Source organism: Ornithorhynchus anatinus, chromosome 12 (genome assembly GCF_004115215.2).
Source record: "Ornithorhynchus anatinus isolate Pmale09 chromosome 12, mOrnAna1.pri.v4, whole genome shotgun sequence".
Taxonomy (NCBI): Eukaryota; Metazoa; Chordata; class Mammalia; order Monotremata; family Ornithorhynchidae; genus Ornithorhynchus; species Ornithorhynchus anatinus.
Window position 1 is genome coordinate 22,264,130 of NC_041739.1, and position 13,704 is coordinate 22,277,833.

Sequence of the window (13,704 nt, forward strand, 5' to 3'; positions counted from 1 at the left end):
TTCCTACTATGCTATTACATGATAATACTGCAGAAGATTGAGGAAATGCAGTGTGGTTTGAACTCAAAACCAACAGATCAGATCCTACCAGGTAAGTACAAGTTCTCCTAAAATGTAGAAGATGGCATTCTTGAAGAAACTTGTGATATGAGAAAACTGTGTTACAGGAACCACTAATTCATATGAAGTAATAGTTGGGGGTAGATTGTTCAGAGATATGATTACAACTGATATTTTATATATAAATTCCTATATTAGTTTTATCCATCAATCAATGATATTTACTGAGCACTTAGTACGTGCAGAGAACTGTTCTAAGTGCTTGGAAGAGTACAGTACAAGAGAATTAGCAGATGTGTTTCCCGCCCACAATGAACTTACAGTCTAGAGGGGGCGACAGACATTAATATGAATACATAAGCAATTTATAATAAATAATTTAAAACTGTGTATTTCTATCAGTTGCAAAATGCTCTACACCTTTCATAGTCATTGTAAATCACAAGCAGAGGCTGGAAAGGTTTAGCAGCATTATGCTTTGTTGAATGCTAGTTATGTGCACCAAGTTGAGGACTGTGATAAATTAGGAGAGACATGCTTTGGGAAAAGCGTTCCTTAATTCTTTCACTGTTCTATCCAGATCATATAATGAAAAATGTATTATAGCATAAGTGGAAAAAAACTATTCTATGATTGTGAGTAAAAGCCTGGATGTACACTAACTCTTTCTCGATGCTAGATTGCCATTTGGAGCAATAGAACAGCCATTTTCACTACTCTAGTGACTTAAAAAGTCCATCTGTGCCAATCAAAAGTACTTACTGAGTGCTTATTCTGTGTAGAGAATTCATTCAATCATTCAATCGTATTTATGGAGCGCTGTGTGCAGAGCACTGAACTAAGCACTTGGAAAGTACAATTCGTCAACGGATAGAGTCAATCCCTACCCAACAACAGGCTCACAGTCTAGAATTGTGTACTATGCACTTGGGAGAGTAAAATACAAGAGTTGGTAGACATGATCCCTGCCCACAAGGGGCTTACAAGTCTCGAGGGGGAGAAGGACATTAATATAAATTACAAATATGTACATAAGTAGTGTAGGGATGAGAGTGGAGTCAAAATCAAATGCTTAAAGGTTATAGATCCAAGCGCAAAGCTACACGGGAGGAAGAGGGAGTAGGGGAAATGAGGGCTTAGTTGGGAAAGGCCTTTTGGAGGAGATGTAACTTGAATAAGGCTTTGAAGATGGAGAGAGTGGTCGCCTGTCATCTGAAAAAGGAAGGAGTTCCAAAGGGAGGGCAAAGTATGAGAACTGTGTAGCAGTAGGAAATCGACAAGGCAAGGTAGGAGGGAGTAAGTGGGTTGAGTCCTTTAAAGTGAATGCTATGGAGTTTTGTTTGACATGGAGGTGGATGGACAACCACTGGAGGTTCTTGAGGAGTGGAGAGATGTGAACTGAACTTTTTTTTTAGAAAAATGAACCTGGCAGTGGAGTGAAGCCTATGCTACTTTCAGGGAGCATCTAATATAATGTATTTATGGTTTATAACATTATACATGGGTGGAATCCCCTAGAAGTTTGACAATTTTTTTTAGACATTTGATTTTAAAAATTGATAGCTGTTAATTCTACTAAATTAAATATTACAGAAAATGAGAACACCAGTTACTTTACATTTTTGAAATTATTTTACTAAATGGTATTTTTAATATGATGTAATGGTTTTATATATGAATTTAGATTTTAAAAGACAGGCATACTTTCTCCACCAAAGACTACTTTGGATTAATTAGCCAGATGGATCTTCTTTATTCTGTCTTAGAAATCTGGAAATACAAAGTACCAAGGGGAATCATTAACCTCATTTTAACTCTAATCACTTTTCTTCTAAAAGAAATGGATTATCAGTACTTCTGTTTCCGAGTGAGTTGGCTAACCTGGGAATTATTCTGAAGAAAAAGCTCTTTGTCCCACCATTTATCTAATTGCTTTAAATAAATCTATACATGAATCACAGATAGACTGCAGCTCAATTATATTGGCACCAAACAAAATAATCTTCCAGTGACTTGTGGTGTGTCATCAAGATTATAAATGGACTGTTTTGCAATTCACTAATTGCTCTGTGTAAACCCCATCTCAAGTTAATTTATGAAATGTAGTAGATTGGTCAGGGACAGCATCTCTGAAACCTCATTTGAGGAGAGAATCAGGTGCCATTCAGGATAATCGGAGAAAATCTGTGAAGAAACTGGTTGGGAGAAAGATAAACAGGAATCAATGTGGGTGAAAGTTGACTCTCTCCAAAAGAAAGTAAGTCTACAATATGTGAAATATTGCTCTCCAATATGTTCCAAATGACCTTTACATTTCTGGCAGCTATTTGTAGCACTGGATTGAATTTTTCATGAAGAAGTCTTTAGAAAAGTCTTCCTGAAGAAGCTATTCAATACATGTCTCCCTACTCAAGAAACCTCAGTGGTTGCCCATCCACCTCTGCAACACAAAAAAATTCTTTACCATGAGTTTAATGCACTCAATCACCTTGCACCCTCCTATCTTACCTCTCTGATATCCTACTACAGCCCTGCCAAACACCTCTCCTCTAAAACCAACCTACTCACTGTACCTCTCTCATCCATCCCACTGCTGACCCTTTGCTCACATTCTCCTTCTGGCTTGAAACTCTCTCTTCCATCACATATGGCAGACCAGCATTCTCTCCAATCTTCCAAGTCATCCTAAAATCACATCACATCCAAGAGGACTTCCCTGACTAAATGCTATTTCCCCTACTTGATTTTCCTTCCCTGTCACCTTTAAACACTTGATATCACCCCCACCCCCTTGGCGATTAGGTACATATCTGTAATCTATTTTAACGTCTGTAATCTATTTTAATTTCTCACTGTAAACTCCTTATGTACAAGGAATATTTCTACTATCACTGTTATACTGTTCCCTTGCAAGCACTTAGTTACAGTGCCTTGAACATATAAGGGCTCAATAAATACCACTGATTGATTAACCCTCCTCATTCTTGTATTTTTGGAGAAAAATATTTTATCAGTGGAGACTACTGGAAGACATTCCAACCTTCCCAAACCAGTATGGATCCTTAACTCACATCCCTGAGAATACCAAACAATCTGCTATTTTTCTTTTATTCTTTTCAAGGTGCGTACACACAGTAGTAGTAGAAATAATAGCATATAAACCATATGCCAAATTGGTGCAGTGCATACTTTACCTTCCCACAACATTTGGCCTTGTCTATAATTTTCAAGGCAAATTCTTTTCCAGTGGACCTAAGACAAAGCAGATGAATACCACTATTTAAAGCCTTCAACCTCAACCTGTAATATGGTTATACAATTAAGTCCTTTGGAGTGTGAACTCTAGTGGAAAGGCTGTGCCTCCCCAGCACTAACATGAAGCCTAGAACATAATGAACAACCAAAAAGAAATATTTCATATGGTAATATTTAAAACAAGCCATCCTTTACTTTTTAGTTTTATTTTCCTTTGGTAAAACACAAAAACCTTTTGCTTCTGAGAGAGTGGGGGAAATGAGTTTCCCATCTCCAAATCTCAAAATATTCTGAACAAAGGCAATGAAAAGAAACCAAATAAATGGTCTTTTATTGCTGCCTTTGTAAAATATTGCTTATTTTTAATGACCTTAGGTTGCATGCTAAAATACTGGCACTGGAAATGCTCCAACATTTATCACAAATCAAACATTGGCTAAAAAAAATGACTGTGTATTTCTGAACTTTTTGATTAAGAAAGAATGGCAACATTTTGGTTTGTTCAGACACAAGAATATTGGCACAATACAGAACTTAATTTCTAAACAAAATGGATAGCCTTTAGTCTTTAGTATCTGATCTGATTATCTGGAATATACACTAGTGCAAAGCATAATCATAATACCTGCATCTAGTGAATGCTAATCAGAATCATAAAAGATAAGGATATCTTTTAACATAAGGAAACAATCCATTACGTAATTTAGCAGAGTATTTAGATATGGTAACTCAAGCTGCTAGTATAACAGTTCCTTGCCATAGAAATTAACTGCACTTCATGTGCCTCTTTCTCCTTATATATTTCTCTCCCTCTACACATCTATATGCCAGGGGTGGGGGATTAAGGGTGTGTGTGTGTATAAAATGGGTTGACAATAGGAGGAATGATCTGAAAGCACTAAATATCACTGATTTTAGGAGCACAAAAAAATCATTTATTCTATGATTCATTTACTCAATGACTGTCTTCTCTCCTGCCACTAAGAGACACCCAATCAGAAGACCTTAGTTATTACTTAAAGTCAAGGACAATCATTTGCACAGTCAGTGGGATACTTAGAAGAGGCTTAGACACTGCAGTTAGCTGCTCTGAAGACTCCTCTGGCATTTGGAGGGAGGTAAATTCATGTGGCAGTCATAGGTTAAGAACTCAGTCACAGACTGTTGGAGTTTACACACAAAAGCATCTCTGTATGCAAACCCTCTAGCAAAAGAATCAAGATTTTCAGTGAAAAATAAGTCTCAAGTTCAAAGAAGGAGTTTTCCCTCTAAATCCTCCTGTAAACTATTAAATGGAACAATACTTTGAGTCATAAGTGATTATCTCAATCTCTCTCTATATTAAATATGCATGAATTATAGTATGAATAACAAAAGATAAGACAATCCATTTCTAAGCTCACCGTTCTATGCACTCCTTCACTACAGCAAAATTGCCATCACCAATCACCTTCCCAATTTTGTATTTCTCAAGTATAGTTGATGATCCTAAGCATTTGTTTCCATTCACACCTGCAAAAAGAATAGCACAAAGATACTGGAAATTCATATAACACGAATTTTATTTTCCACTGATTAAAAAGAACCACATTACTTGCAGATATTTAGGAATCCAAAGTAAATGAAATAACTGTTAAAGTTGTATTTCAACATCAGCACTTTTTGACTTTATTAGCATATGGGATTAAAATGGAATTAGATATTTAACCACAACTGAAATTCCAGTTGAATCACCCCAACTGGCATTAGTAGTTATTCTGTAGTTGTAACTATGACAGTGTACATTTTCCCACAATGCTGTTTATTCTTCCACTGAAAAAAAAAGATCTCATGTTCTGCTTCCTTTTGTGAATTTGCCAATTATACTGTATGAGACCAAGGCAAAACCCTTTTTAAAGTAGATCTCTATATTTCATTAATAGCAATCATGTAAAATTATTAACACAATTATTAAAATTATACACCAATATAAGTATTACATTTATTAATATTAATAATTGTTAATAAACAGCTCAGATGCTATCTGTGCACCACACTTCCTGGACTAATAATAAACAATAATATGCTTGCAAATACCTTGAGACAGTGGCTAATCAATTATCTTAAGGTACTAATCCAAGTCAAATTATAATTTCACATTTATAAAATGATCTCACTTTGAGGGAGCTCAACTCTCAGAAAATCAAAATCACCAAGACAGGAAAAATGGGCAGACAGGGTATAGGAGGAAGCAGTTATAAGTTCTTCTCAATGCCAAACTTTGGTAGTTATGACAATTAGACGAATGTGTAACCCTTTAAAGTCTTATATGAGTTTTGCTGTTGGTCCAGTCTAACGAGCACTGCTCTGGGAATCAGAAGACCTGGTCTTTCCTGTTCTGCCTGTGGCTAGTTAACATGGGTGAATATTCAATCAATCAATCATATTTACTGAGTGCTTACAGTGTGCAGAGCACTGTGTTAAATGCTTGGGAGAGTACATAACTGAGTTGGTAGACAAGTTCCCTGCCGACAAGGAACTTACAGTCTTCAGTCTAGAATTCACTGCGCGCATTTTGCAATTTGTTGCATCTCGGCTCACATACTCCCTCATTAAACTTTGTGGCTGCTAGAATATAAATTTCAGGGACAAGAGAGAGTGAGTAGCACTAGCCACTAGCATTATATTCAGTTCCTCTGTGCAAGTTCTCAATACTATGACTGGAGGACTGAGATATGTAGGATAATAATAATAATGGTGGTTTTAAGCGCTTACTATGTGCAAAGCACTGTTCTAAGCGCTGGGGGGGATACAAGGTAATCAAGTTGTCCCATGTGGGGCTCACAGTTTTAATCCCCATTTTCCAGATGAGGTAACTGAGGCACAGAGAAGTGAAGTGACTTGCTCAAAGTCACACTGCTGACAAGCAGCGGAGCCAGGATTCGAACCCATGACCTCTGACTCCCAAGCCCAGGCTCCTTCCACTAAGCCACGCTGCTTCTCTGTTCAGGATGTTGCTGAAGAGAGACCCTACCATCAAAGCTTAATATATACCCCTTTTTAAGCGGCTCTATGTGGGTTCCAGAAGATCCCCAAGTCCACTGAGACAGACAAGGTCAGAAAGAGAGAGATGGAAACAGTAACAAACATTTACTGATAGAATGTCAGACGCAAACCTAGAAAGACACAAAAAGATAAACACAAAGGGTATTTTAAAATGCCTTGATTGTTTAGTGAGTTTCTGCTAGAACCACAGCAAAATATTTTTTGAGAAGCACAGCCCTGAAGTCCTCCCTTGAAGACCTCTGGTAACTTAAGCAAATGCCTGAAGAGACTGTTCTGTGATTGACTGCAGAGGAGAAAGCAGCTGCCATGTGTATGGAGTGGGTAAAACTCAAACTATAATTTTTAATTAGGTGAGTAGTTTAAAAAAACTAGTTAAAGGCTACAGAATTTGAAACTCACTGGAAAAGAGTGCTTTAAACAACACATTTTATAATCCAACAACGTATTCAATCCATAAAGCAAAATAGTTTTGTTTCAGGTACAGATACACTGTATCTTTGCATCAGTATCTTCGCATCAGATATCATTTGTATCTTTGCATCAGATATCAACATTTATCAACCATTCTAGAAAATAACTTAACATTAGGTTCTTTTGGGGCAGCAACCAATTAGCATATATAAAATTGCAATGATGTTTATCGACAAAAAAGCTTTTAAGCTAGATTCAGTCCTACCTTCAGGACTCAGGCAAGGATATGGTTCAGGCCCACCATTCACAGTGGAAGACGACCCACAGGGGGGAGGAATCTACGGAAACAGATAATCTTGCATTATTTCTTACAGCAAATTTCCACATAATTAATGAAGAACAACTAGAAGAACACAAAATGGACCATTATTTCTCAGAAAAGTCCATATCATTATCTAATAGCCATTAACAAGTGACTGTAAAGCACCTTGCAAATCTATTGTAATGGAAACAATAATAATAACATATACTAAACATCCTTCCCCTTGTAACAGCCACTTATTTGCACCTGAAGGATTCAGAGAAGCAAATTATAACAATACTCACTGATGGTGATCATGATTAGACAATTTTCTAACCACCAAACCAGAATAGGTTGCACAATTTGGAAGATATTACTGAAAAATTACAATGGAAAGAGATATTCTCTACCTTCTAATAAATGAAAGGCAGACAACCGCCTTTTGTTAAAGAACAGAACTATAATGTAGCTGCTGTAAATTTAGCTACAGGGCAATGTCACTGCTTAACAATCATTACAGATGATAAGAGGAATTTCATCACACACTTCAAATTGTGCCATAAGAGGTAACTACATTAACAGGGAATGAAGTTTTCTGATGATATGACTACAAAGAAAGATCACACCCATTTGTAGCAATCTTTCTTAGGAGAACTAGCTAAAATGTTCTTTATGAGTTTATATGACCTAGCACTATGGATATTGATTAAATCCTCACATTAATGTCACAGTCCCCAACAAAAACTAAGTGAAACAATTTCAGTTTTTAAAAAAATTGCATAAAGAAAAACAGAGCAATTAAATGTGCTATGTTAGCCCTCTTAGGAATCTTACTCCTCCATAAAATTTCTCCCTCCCTCCATGTGACCTTCCATTTGTTTCCCTGGGCGGTTTTCCACTTCCCATCAGAGGCCGTTACAGAAATTCCTGCTATTTGCCATACAGGACTGATGTGGTTTCTGTTCTACTCTTCATCTTCTGCTGAAACCAAGCCCTGTGCAGTCCTCAGAACTGCGAGAGCAGCAATTCCAAATCACAATGATTACCCTGCAGAGCACAGGGTATTAATGTCTCCATTGTCAAGCTGTTGCAACAGAGAGAGAGGATTTTATTTAAAATCTCTTCAAATGCTAATGAACAATCATGTTTTCATCAGCAGCTGTGATGCTCAAACAGCTCAAAGGACTGTATCTGGCTACTGTACAATTTGGTCTTATCAAACTGTAGACACAAAGCTGTCCCCAAATGATCTGGGCCACTTTTAATTTTAATGTTACATCATTAGTAATTATTCTGAAATGTGAGACTGTGCAAAAAAAAAAAAAAACAGGAACAAAGCAGATGACAATTTTGCTTGGTTGAGGAGGGAGAAAAAAAAACCCGATGAAAATATTGCTGACTGAGTAATCTGACACAGTGGGTTAGCATTGTTTCTACCACCTACTCCTCTGCCGGCCTGTTCTGTGCCTTTGAGTAGGCAGAAATGTGAGAAACAAGGATGCTATTCTACTAAGAGCAACGATGGGAGAATTTCCAAAATTTTCAGTGCTTAGTGTGTTTATCTCAGGGTTGACAAAAAAAAATCCAGAGATGGGTGAGGTCTGTGCATCATGGGCAGAGAATGTGTCTACCAACTGTGTTATATTGGCTTCTCCCAAGTCCTTAGTACAGTACTCCACATACAGTAAGCACTCAGTAACTACCACTGATGATGAAGATAGCTACTGTTGTAACACCAGAATGTAGATAATCAACTGTATTTCCTGAATGCTTAATGTGTGCAGATCACTGTACTAAGGGTAGGGAGAGTGCAATATAACAGAATTAGTAACACTTTCCTACTCACAATGAGTTTACAGTCTAGAGGGGGTTACAGACATTAATAATAAATACATTACAGATATGCAGATATGTGCTGTGAGCAAGGGAGGAGTGAATAAAAAGCTGCAAATCCAAGTGAAAGGGCAATGCAGAAAGGAGTGGGAGAGGACCAGCAACAGAGTCCTCTCCATCCGAGGGGTGGGAAGAGTCAAACAGGGGAGGATTTGGAAAAGTGGGGTGTAGGAGCATGAAGAGACATACCAGTGGAGCACACAACATGAAGGCTGGAGAGAAAATGGCACAATTAGATTTCCTCCCCTAACTACCTTTGACTGACAGTCTCTGGTCACCATTCAGGTTACTGACATCACTACAGCTCTCTCCTAACTGTGGTGTTTATTCTGTGCTGACTTTATGCCAAGCATTGGGGTAGATAATGGACAATCAGATGAGAAATGGTCTAGGCCTCTATCATTCTCACCATCCTCTCCTCCTTGAACAGGGAAGTTAAGTTAGTAATAAATAGCCACACATAAATACAATAATACTAAGTAAGGCTCAATAAAAGGGCAGTTTCAGCAAATTTAGCTCACACTCTCCAAAATCATACTAAAATAGCAGTGGCAGACACAAATATGTAGTTGTGCCATAAAAATATTATGATCTTGCAAGCAAACAAGCTAATAAATTAATGTGGGATTTGTACAGCGGGTGTGTATGGTATGGACTGTTTTATGTTGGTCTTGGTAATTAATATGAATTTGGGTGTGTATACCACAAAAATGCTATGGATAAACAAATCAGAACAACTTTATGACAGAAGATGGGAGGGTGTGTCCACTAAGCACTTAATACAGTGCTAAGCACTTAGTATACTGCTCTACACACAGTAAGCGCTCAATAAATACAACTGAATTGGAGTCACTATGGGTTGGAAATGACTCAATGGCATTAGAAGTGTGTGTATACAGAAGTACAATTATAGAGATTAATTTATTTTTGCTTATTCAGGGAAGGCTTTTATTGGTAGAATATGATTTTGTTAACAAATGTTCCAATCATGAAGTTCAGAATATTATTTGGGACTACACAATGTCTCCTAAAAAAAGATGTAGGGGCACATTATTTCTGATTAATAACATCACAAAGCTGGGGTAGTGACATTCCTTGAGTGCTATCATCTAAACCACAGTTGTGAAGAGTACAAGGAAGCAAGAAGCTAAGACCCAAATTTTGCTACTGGAAAAATCAAACCTTGTTTAAAATGAAATCTGGAATCTACATTATTTTCAAAAACCAAAACTGACTCCCTTTTCAGTGTAGCCAAAAAGGGAGAAAGTGAACAGCAAATTTAGATACGATATGCTGGATTTAGCTAAAAGCCAGTTATTAGGGAAGCAGTATAGCAGAGTGGGAAGAACACTGGCCTGGGAGTCAAAGGTCCGGGGCTCTAATCCCTGCTCAGCCACATGTCTGCTGTGTGGCCTTGGGCTAGTCACTTCACTTCCTCTGTGTTTCAGCTTTATCTGTGCCTTCTCTCTAAAATGAGATTTAAATTTTATTCCCTTCTCAGACTGTGAGCACCATGTGGGATGACTGTGTCCAACCTAATGATCTTGAGTGTATCCTAGCGCTTAATACAATGCCTGGCATATAGTATATAGTGCTTAATTACTATAATAATAATATTTTTTATTATTTGAGTCTGGCAGGCATGGATGTTGGGCCCTGAGCTGGTATTTCCAAATGTCCTGGGATATGACCCGGCTGACAGTTTCAGTTGAGGAATACTGGGGGCCTCTGAACCACCTCTCCTCACTGTGCAGCCAATCAGCCTTTTCCAGTTCTCGGGGGTCTCATGGTAACCCTAGAGTGCAGGCTGAGACAAGGAACATTGAGAAGCAGCATAGCCTAGTGGAAAGAGCACAGTTCTGAAAGTCAGAGGACCTGAGTTCTAGTCCCACCTCTGCCAATTGCTTGCTGTGTGACATTGGACAAGTCACTTGTCTTCTCTGTGCCTCAGCTCTCATTTCCCTTCTTAGACTGTGAGACCCACACAGGACAGGGATTGTGTCCAGCCTAATTAAACTTATCTACCCCAGGGATGAGAATAGGGTTTCCCAAATAGTAAGCACTTAAATACCATAAAAAAAGATAGGCATCACATGATGAACAAATTGTCAGTGATTCTGCCTTACACTGAAATAATTGTTACTGATTTTGCCTTAGAATGATATGTGGTGAAGAATCATTTTTAAGCACGCATGCCTTAAAACTCTGTGAAATAAAACTGCTGAGGATGAATGAGGCGGGAAATGTAGAGAAAGTGTCTCAAGCTGGCTGAAACGACCAACGCCTTTATGTATAAAAATGGCTGACTTTTAGTACTCTACTTACTCTCTACTTTGTAGCAGGGAAGCTGAAAGAGCTGGCAATTTATGGGAGAAACAGGATCAGCCTCAAGTAAGGTCAAACAGAACAGACCAAGCAAGGCCAAGCAATGCAGACTGAGTTTGTTGAAATGTGCTGGAACAAAGAAGGCCCCTAGCCAAGCTCGGCTGGGTGCTGTGCCAGAATCATCTACAAATACCCAGGGCAGACTCCTGTCAGTAAGGAAGACACCAACATTCCTCAAAGCTGCATATATGCTGCAAGACAACCCCTTGTCCAGGGATTTGGTGACACTAGTGACAAAATAATAAATGGTAACTCTGCTTGTGTGGATATGAGAGTATGGAGCTTACTGAATTTACTGTAATCGGGATACTGTGGGAGTTGTTACTTGTGCTTGCTCTTTCTGGATCTTTCACTTCTCTGAAAGAATGAAAATCCTCTAAGGGGTAACATGGGGACAACAAAAATACCCCAAAGCATCTGCCTAATAAATGAGGGGTGTCCACATCAGGGTACATTCATAAGGGATTAGGCATATGTGGGAGATGAATCCAAAGACCTGAATTTTGCTGCGCAACATTTTCCCATGACAGTTGTTTTGGTGCCAATGATGAGATTTTCTTCAGGCAGATTCTAGTCACAAGAGAAATTTTCCATGAAAAAAGCCTTTCCTAAAGTCAATCTCTGGTATTTATTGAATGCTTACTGTGTACACAGCATTGTTCTAAGTACTCAGGAAAGTAAAACACAAAGTTAGTAGACATGATTTCTGATCACAGACTCTAAAACAGCCAGTCCTGTGCAAAACTGGCCACACTGTAATGTCACAGGAGTAATAATCAATCAGTGGTATTTACTGAGCACTTACTGTGTACAGAGAACTGTGCTAAGTGCTTTGCAGAATGCAATACAATAGAGGTGGTAGACAAGTTCCCTGCCCACAGGAGCTTACAGTCTAGAGCAGGAGAAAGACATTAAAATAAACCATGGATCTGTATGCAAAAACTGCAGGGCTGAGTGTGGGGTGAATATCAGTTGCTCAAAGGGTACCTAGGTGATACAGAAGGGAGACACAGAAGAGAAAATAAGGGCTTAGTTGGGGAAAGCCTCATAGAGGAGTAGTGATTTTAATAAAACTTTGAAAGTCAGGAGAATGGTGGTCTATCAGCTAGGAAGGGAGAGAAAGGTTCCAGGCCAGAGAAAGGGGTTGGCAGTGAGACAGATGAGATCGAGGTAAAGTAAGTTGGTGTTTAAAGGAGTGAAGCATGGAGGACTAGATTGTAGTTAGAAATAACGAGGTAACGCAGGAGCAAGAGAGCTGACTGAGGGCTTTAATAAGGATGATAACCTAACTCAGACCATTCATCCAGGAAGAAATCAAACTAGAAATAAAGAAAATGTATGCCGGCTAAGTATTCATATCAAAAAGGAAAACATCCCCGAGTGTTCGACCTACAGCAGGGTTTCTGTACTGCTTATGCCAATGATCCAACCAGTTCTTTTTAAAAACTCAACATCTCTGGTAAGTGGCAAGCAAGACTGTCAAAATCTTTTGGGTTGGAAAAAAGGTTGTGGACTGGTCTGTGTTTTGAAGTACAAGTCTTCCTTTTCTTCTCCCAGGTGATAAATGATCATAATTCACTGATGCAGACATCACAGGACAAAGCGTGAGAGTGAGGCACACAGGAAAAATGTTTCGATGGGCTCTGAACACACTGGTGAAAGGGTTCTCAAGTTGCCATCATGCCCTTGGGGGTTGCCTTCTGAAGCTACTGCAGTGCTATTTATGAAATCAAGGCAATACAGAAGGAATTTGCTCATCCTGGCTCATGGTATCATTGCTCTCGTCAAGTAATGTGGCCTTCATTACGGGCTAAGAATGCCATTATATTAGGGACGAGACAGAGAAATTTAGAATTGGTCTTCATCCTCTGGCAGAGCCTTAACCCAAAATAGTTTTGAAAAAATTACTTGACATTACATAAACACAGGAAAATGAAAATCTGTAGAGAATGTTTCAGTCATTGACAGGGAAGAAAATATTGCACATATAGTTCTTTCTTGCTTGCTGGATAAGTGGCTGCATTGTTCTCTGATGCTGGGGTAGATGGTCCCTCAGCCCTTCAACATTTTTGAAAAGGAGGGCTTAGAAAAGTCTTTGTATGAAGGGGAGGGAGGGTCTTCCTGGGGTTCCACGACAAGGTGGTGCACTTTTCCCTATGGTCCATTATTCCAGTGAAATTCTTCAGGATGATCCATCAAATGGGGTTCTTAAATGCCTACAGAGCAATCTGCTCACTTTGTATTACTAGGCTGGCCCATCATAGGGAGGAGCTGGGACTTTCCTTGAAGCTGGGAAGGAAGGAACCCAGGATGAGAGCCGGGGTGCACAAGGTTTCCTCCCAAACCGAAGCGCG

The 13,704-nt window shown here is 38.7% G+C and overlaps 1 protein-coding gene across 5 annotated transcripts in view; it reads right to left on the minus strand.

The window, feature by feature from the left end:
- Positions 1–13,704, minus strand: part of DCLK2 (doublecortin like kinase 2) — a 97,345-nt gene that overhangs the window by 25,742 nt on the left and 57,899 nt on the right. For all 5 annotated transcript variants that reach the window (XR_003763371.2, XR_003763370.2, XM_029076915.2 and 2 more), the window contains 3 exons: positions 7,037–7,109; positions 4,719–4,827; positions 3,255–3,312 (listed from right to left, as the gene is read on the minus strand). Coding sequence is in view for 3 of the 5 variants with exons in the window: in XM_029076915.2 (XP_028932748.1) it covers positions 3,255–3,312; positions 4,719–4,827; positions 7,037–7,109 (240 nt within the window). In the remaining 2 variants the exon portion in view is untranslated. The remainder of the gene's footprint in view (positions 1–3,254; positions 3,313–4,718; positions 4,828–7,036; positions 7,110–13,704) is intronic.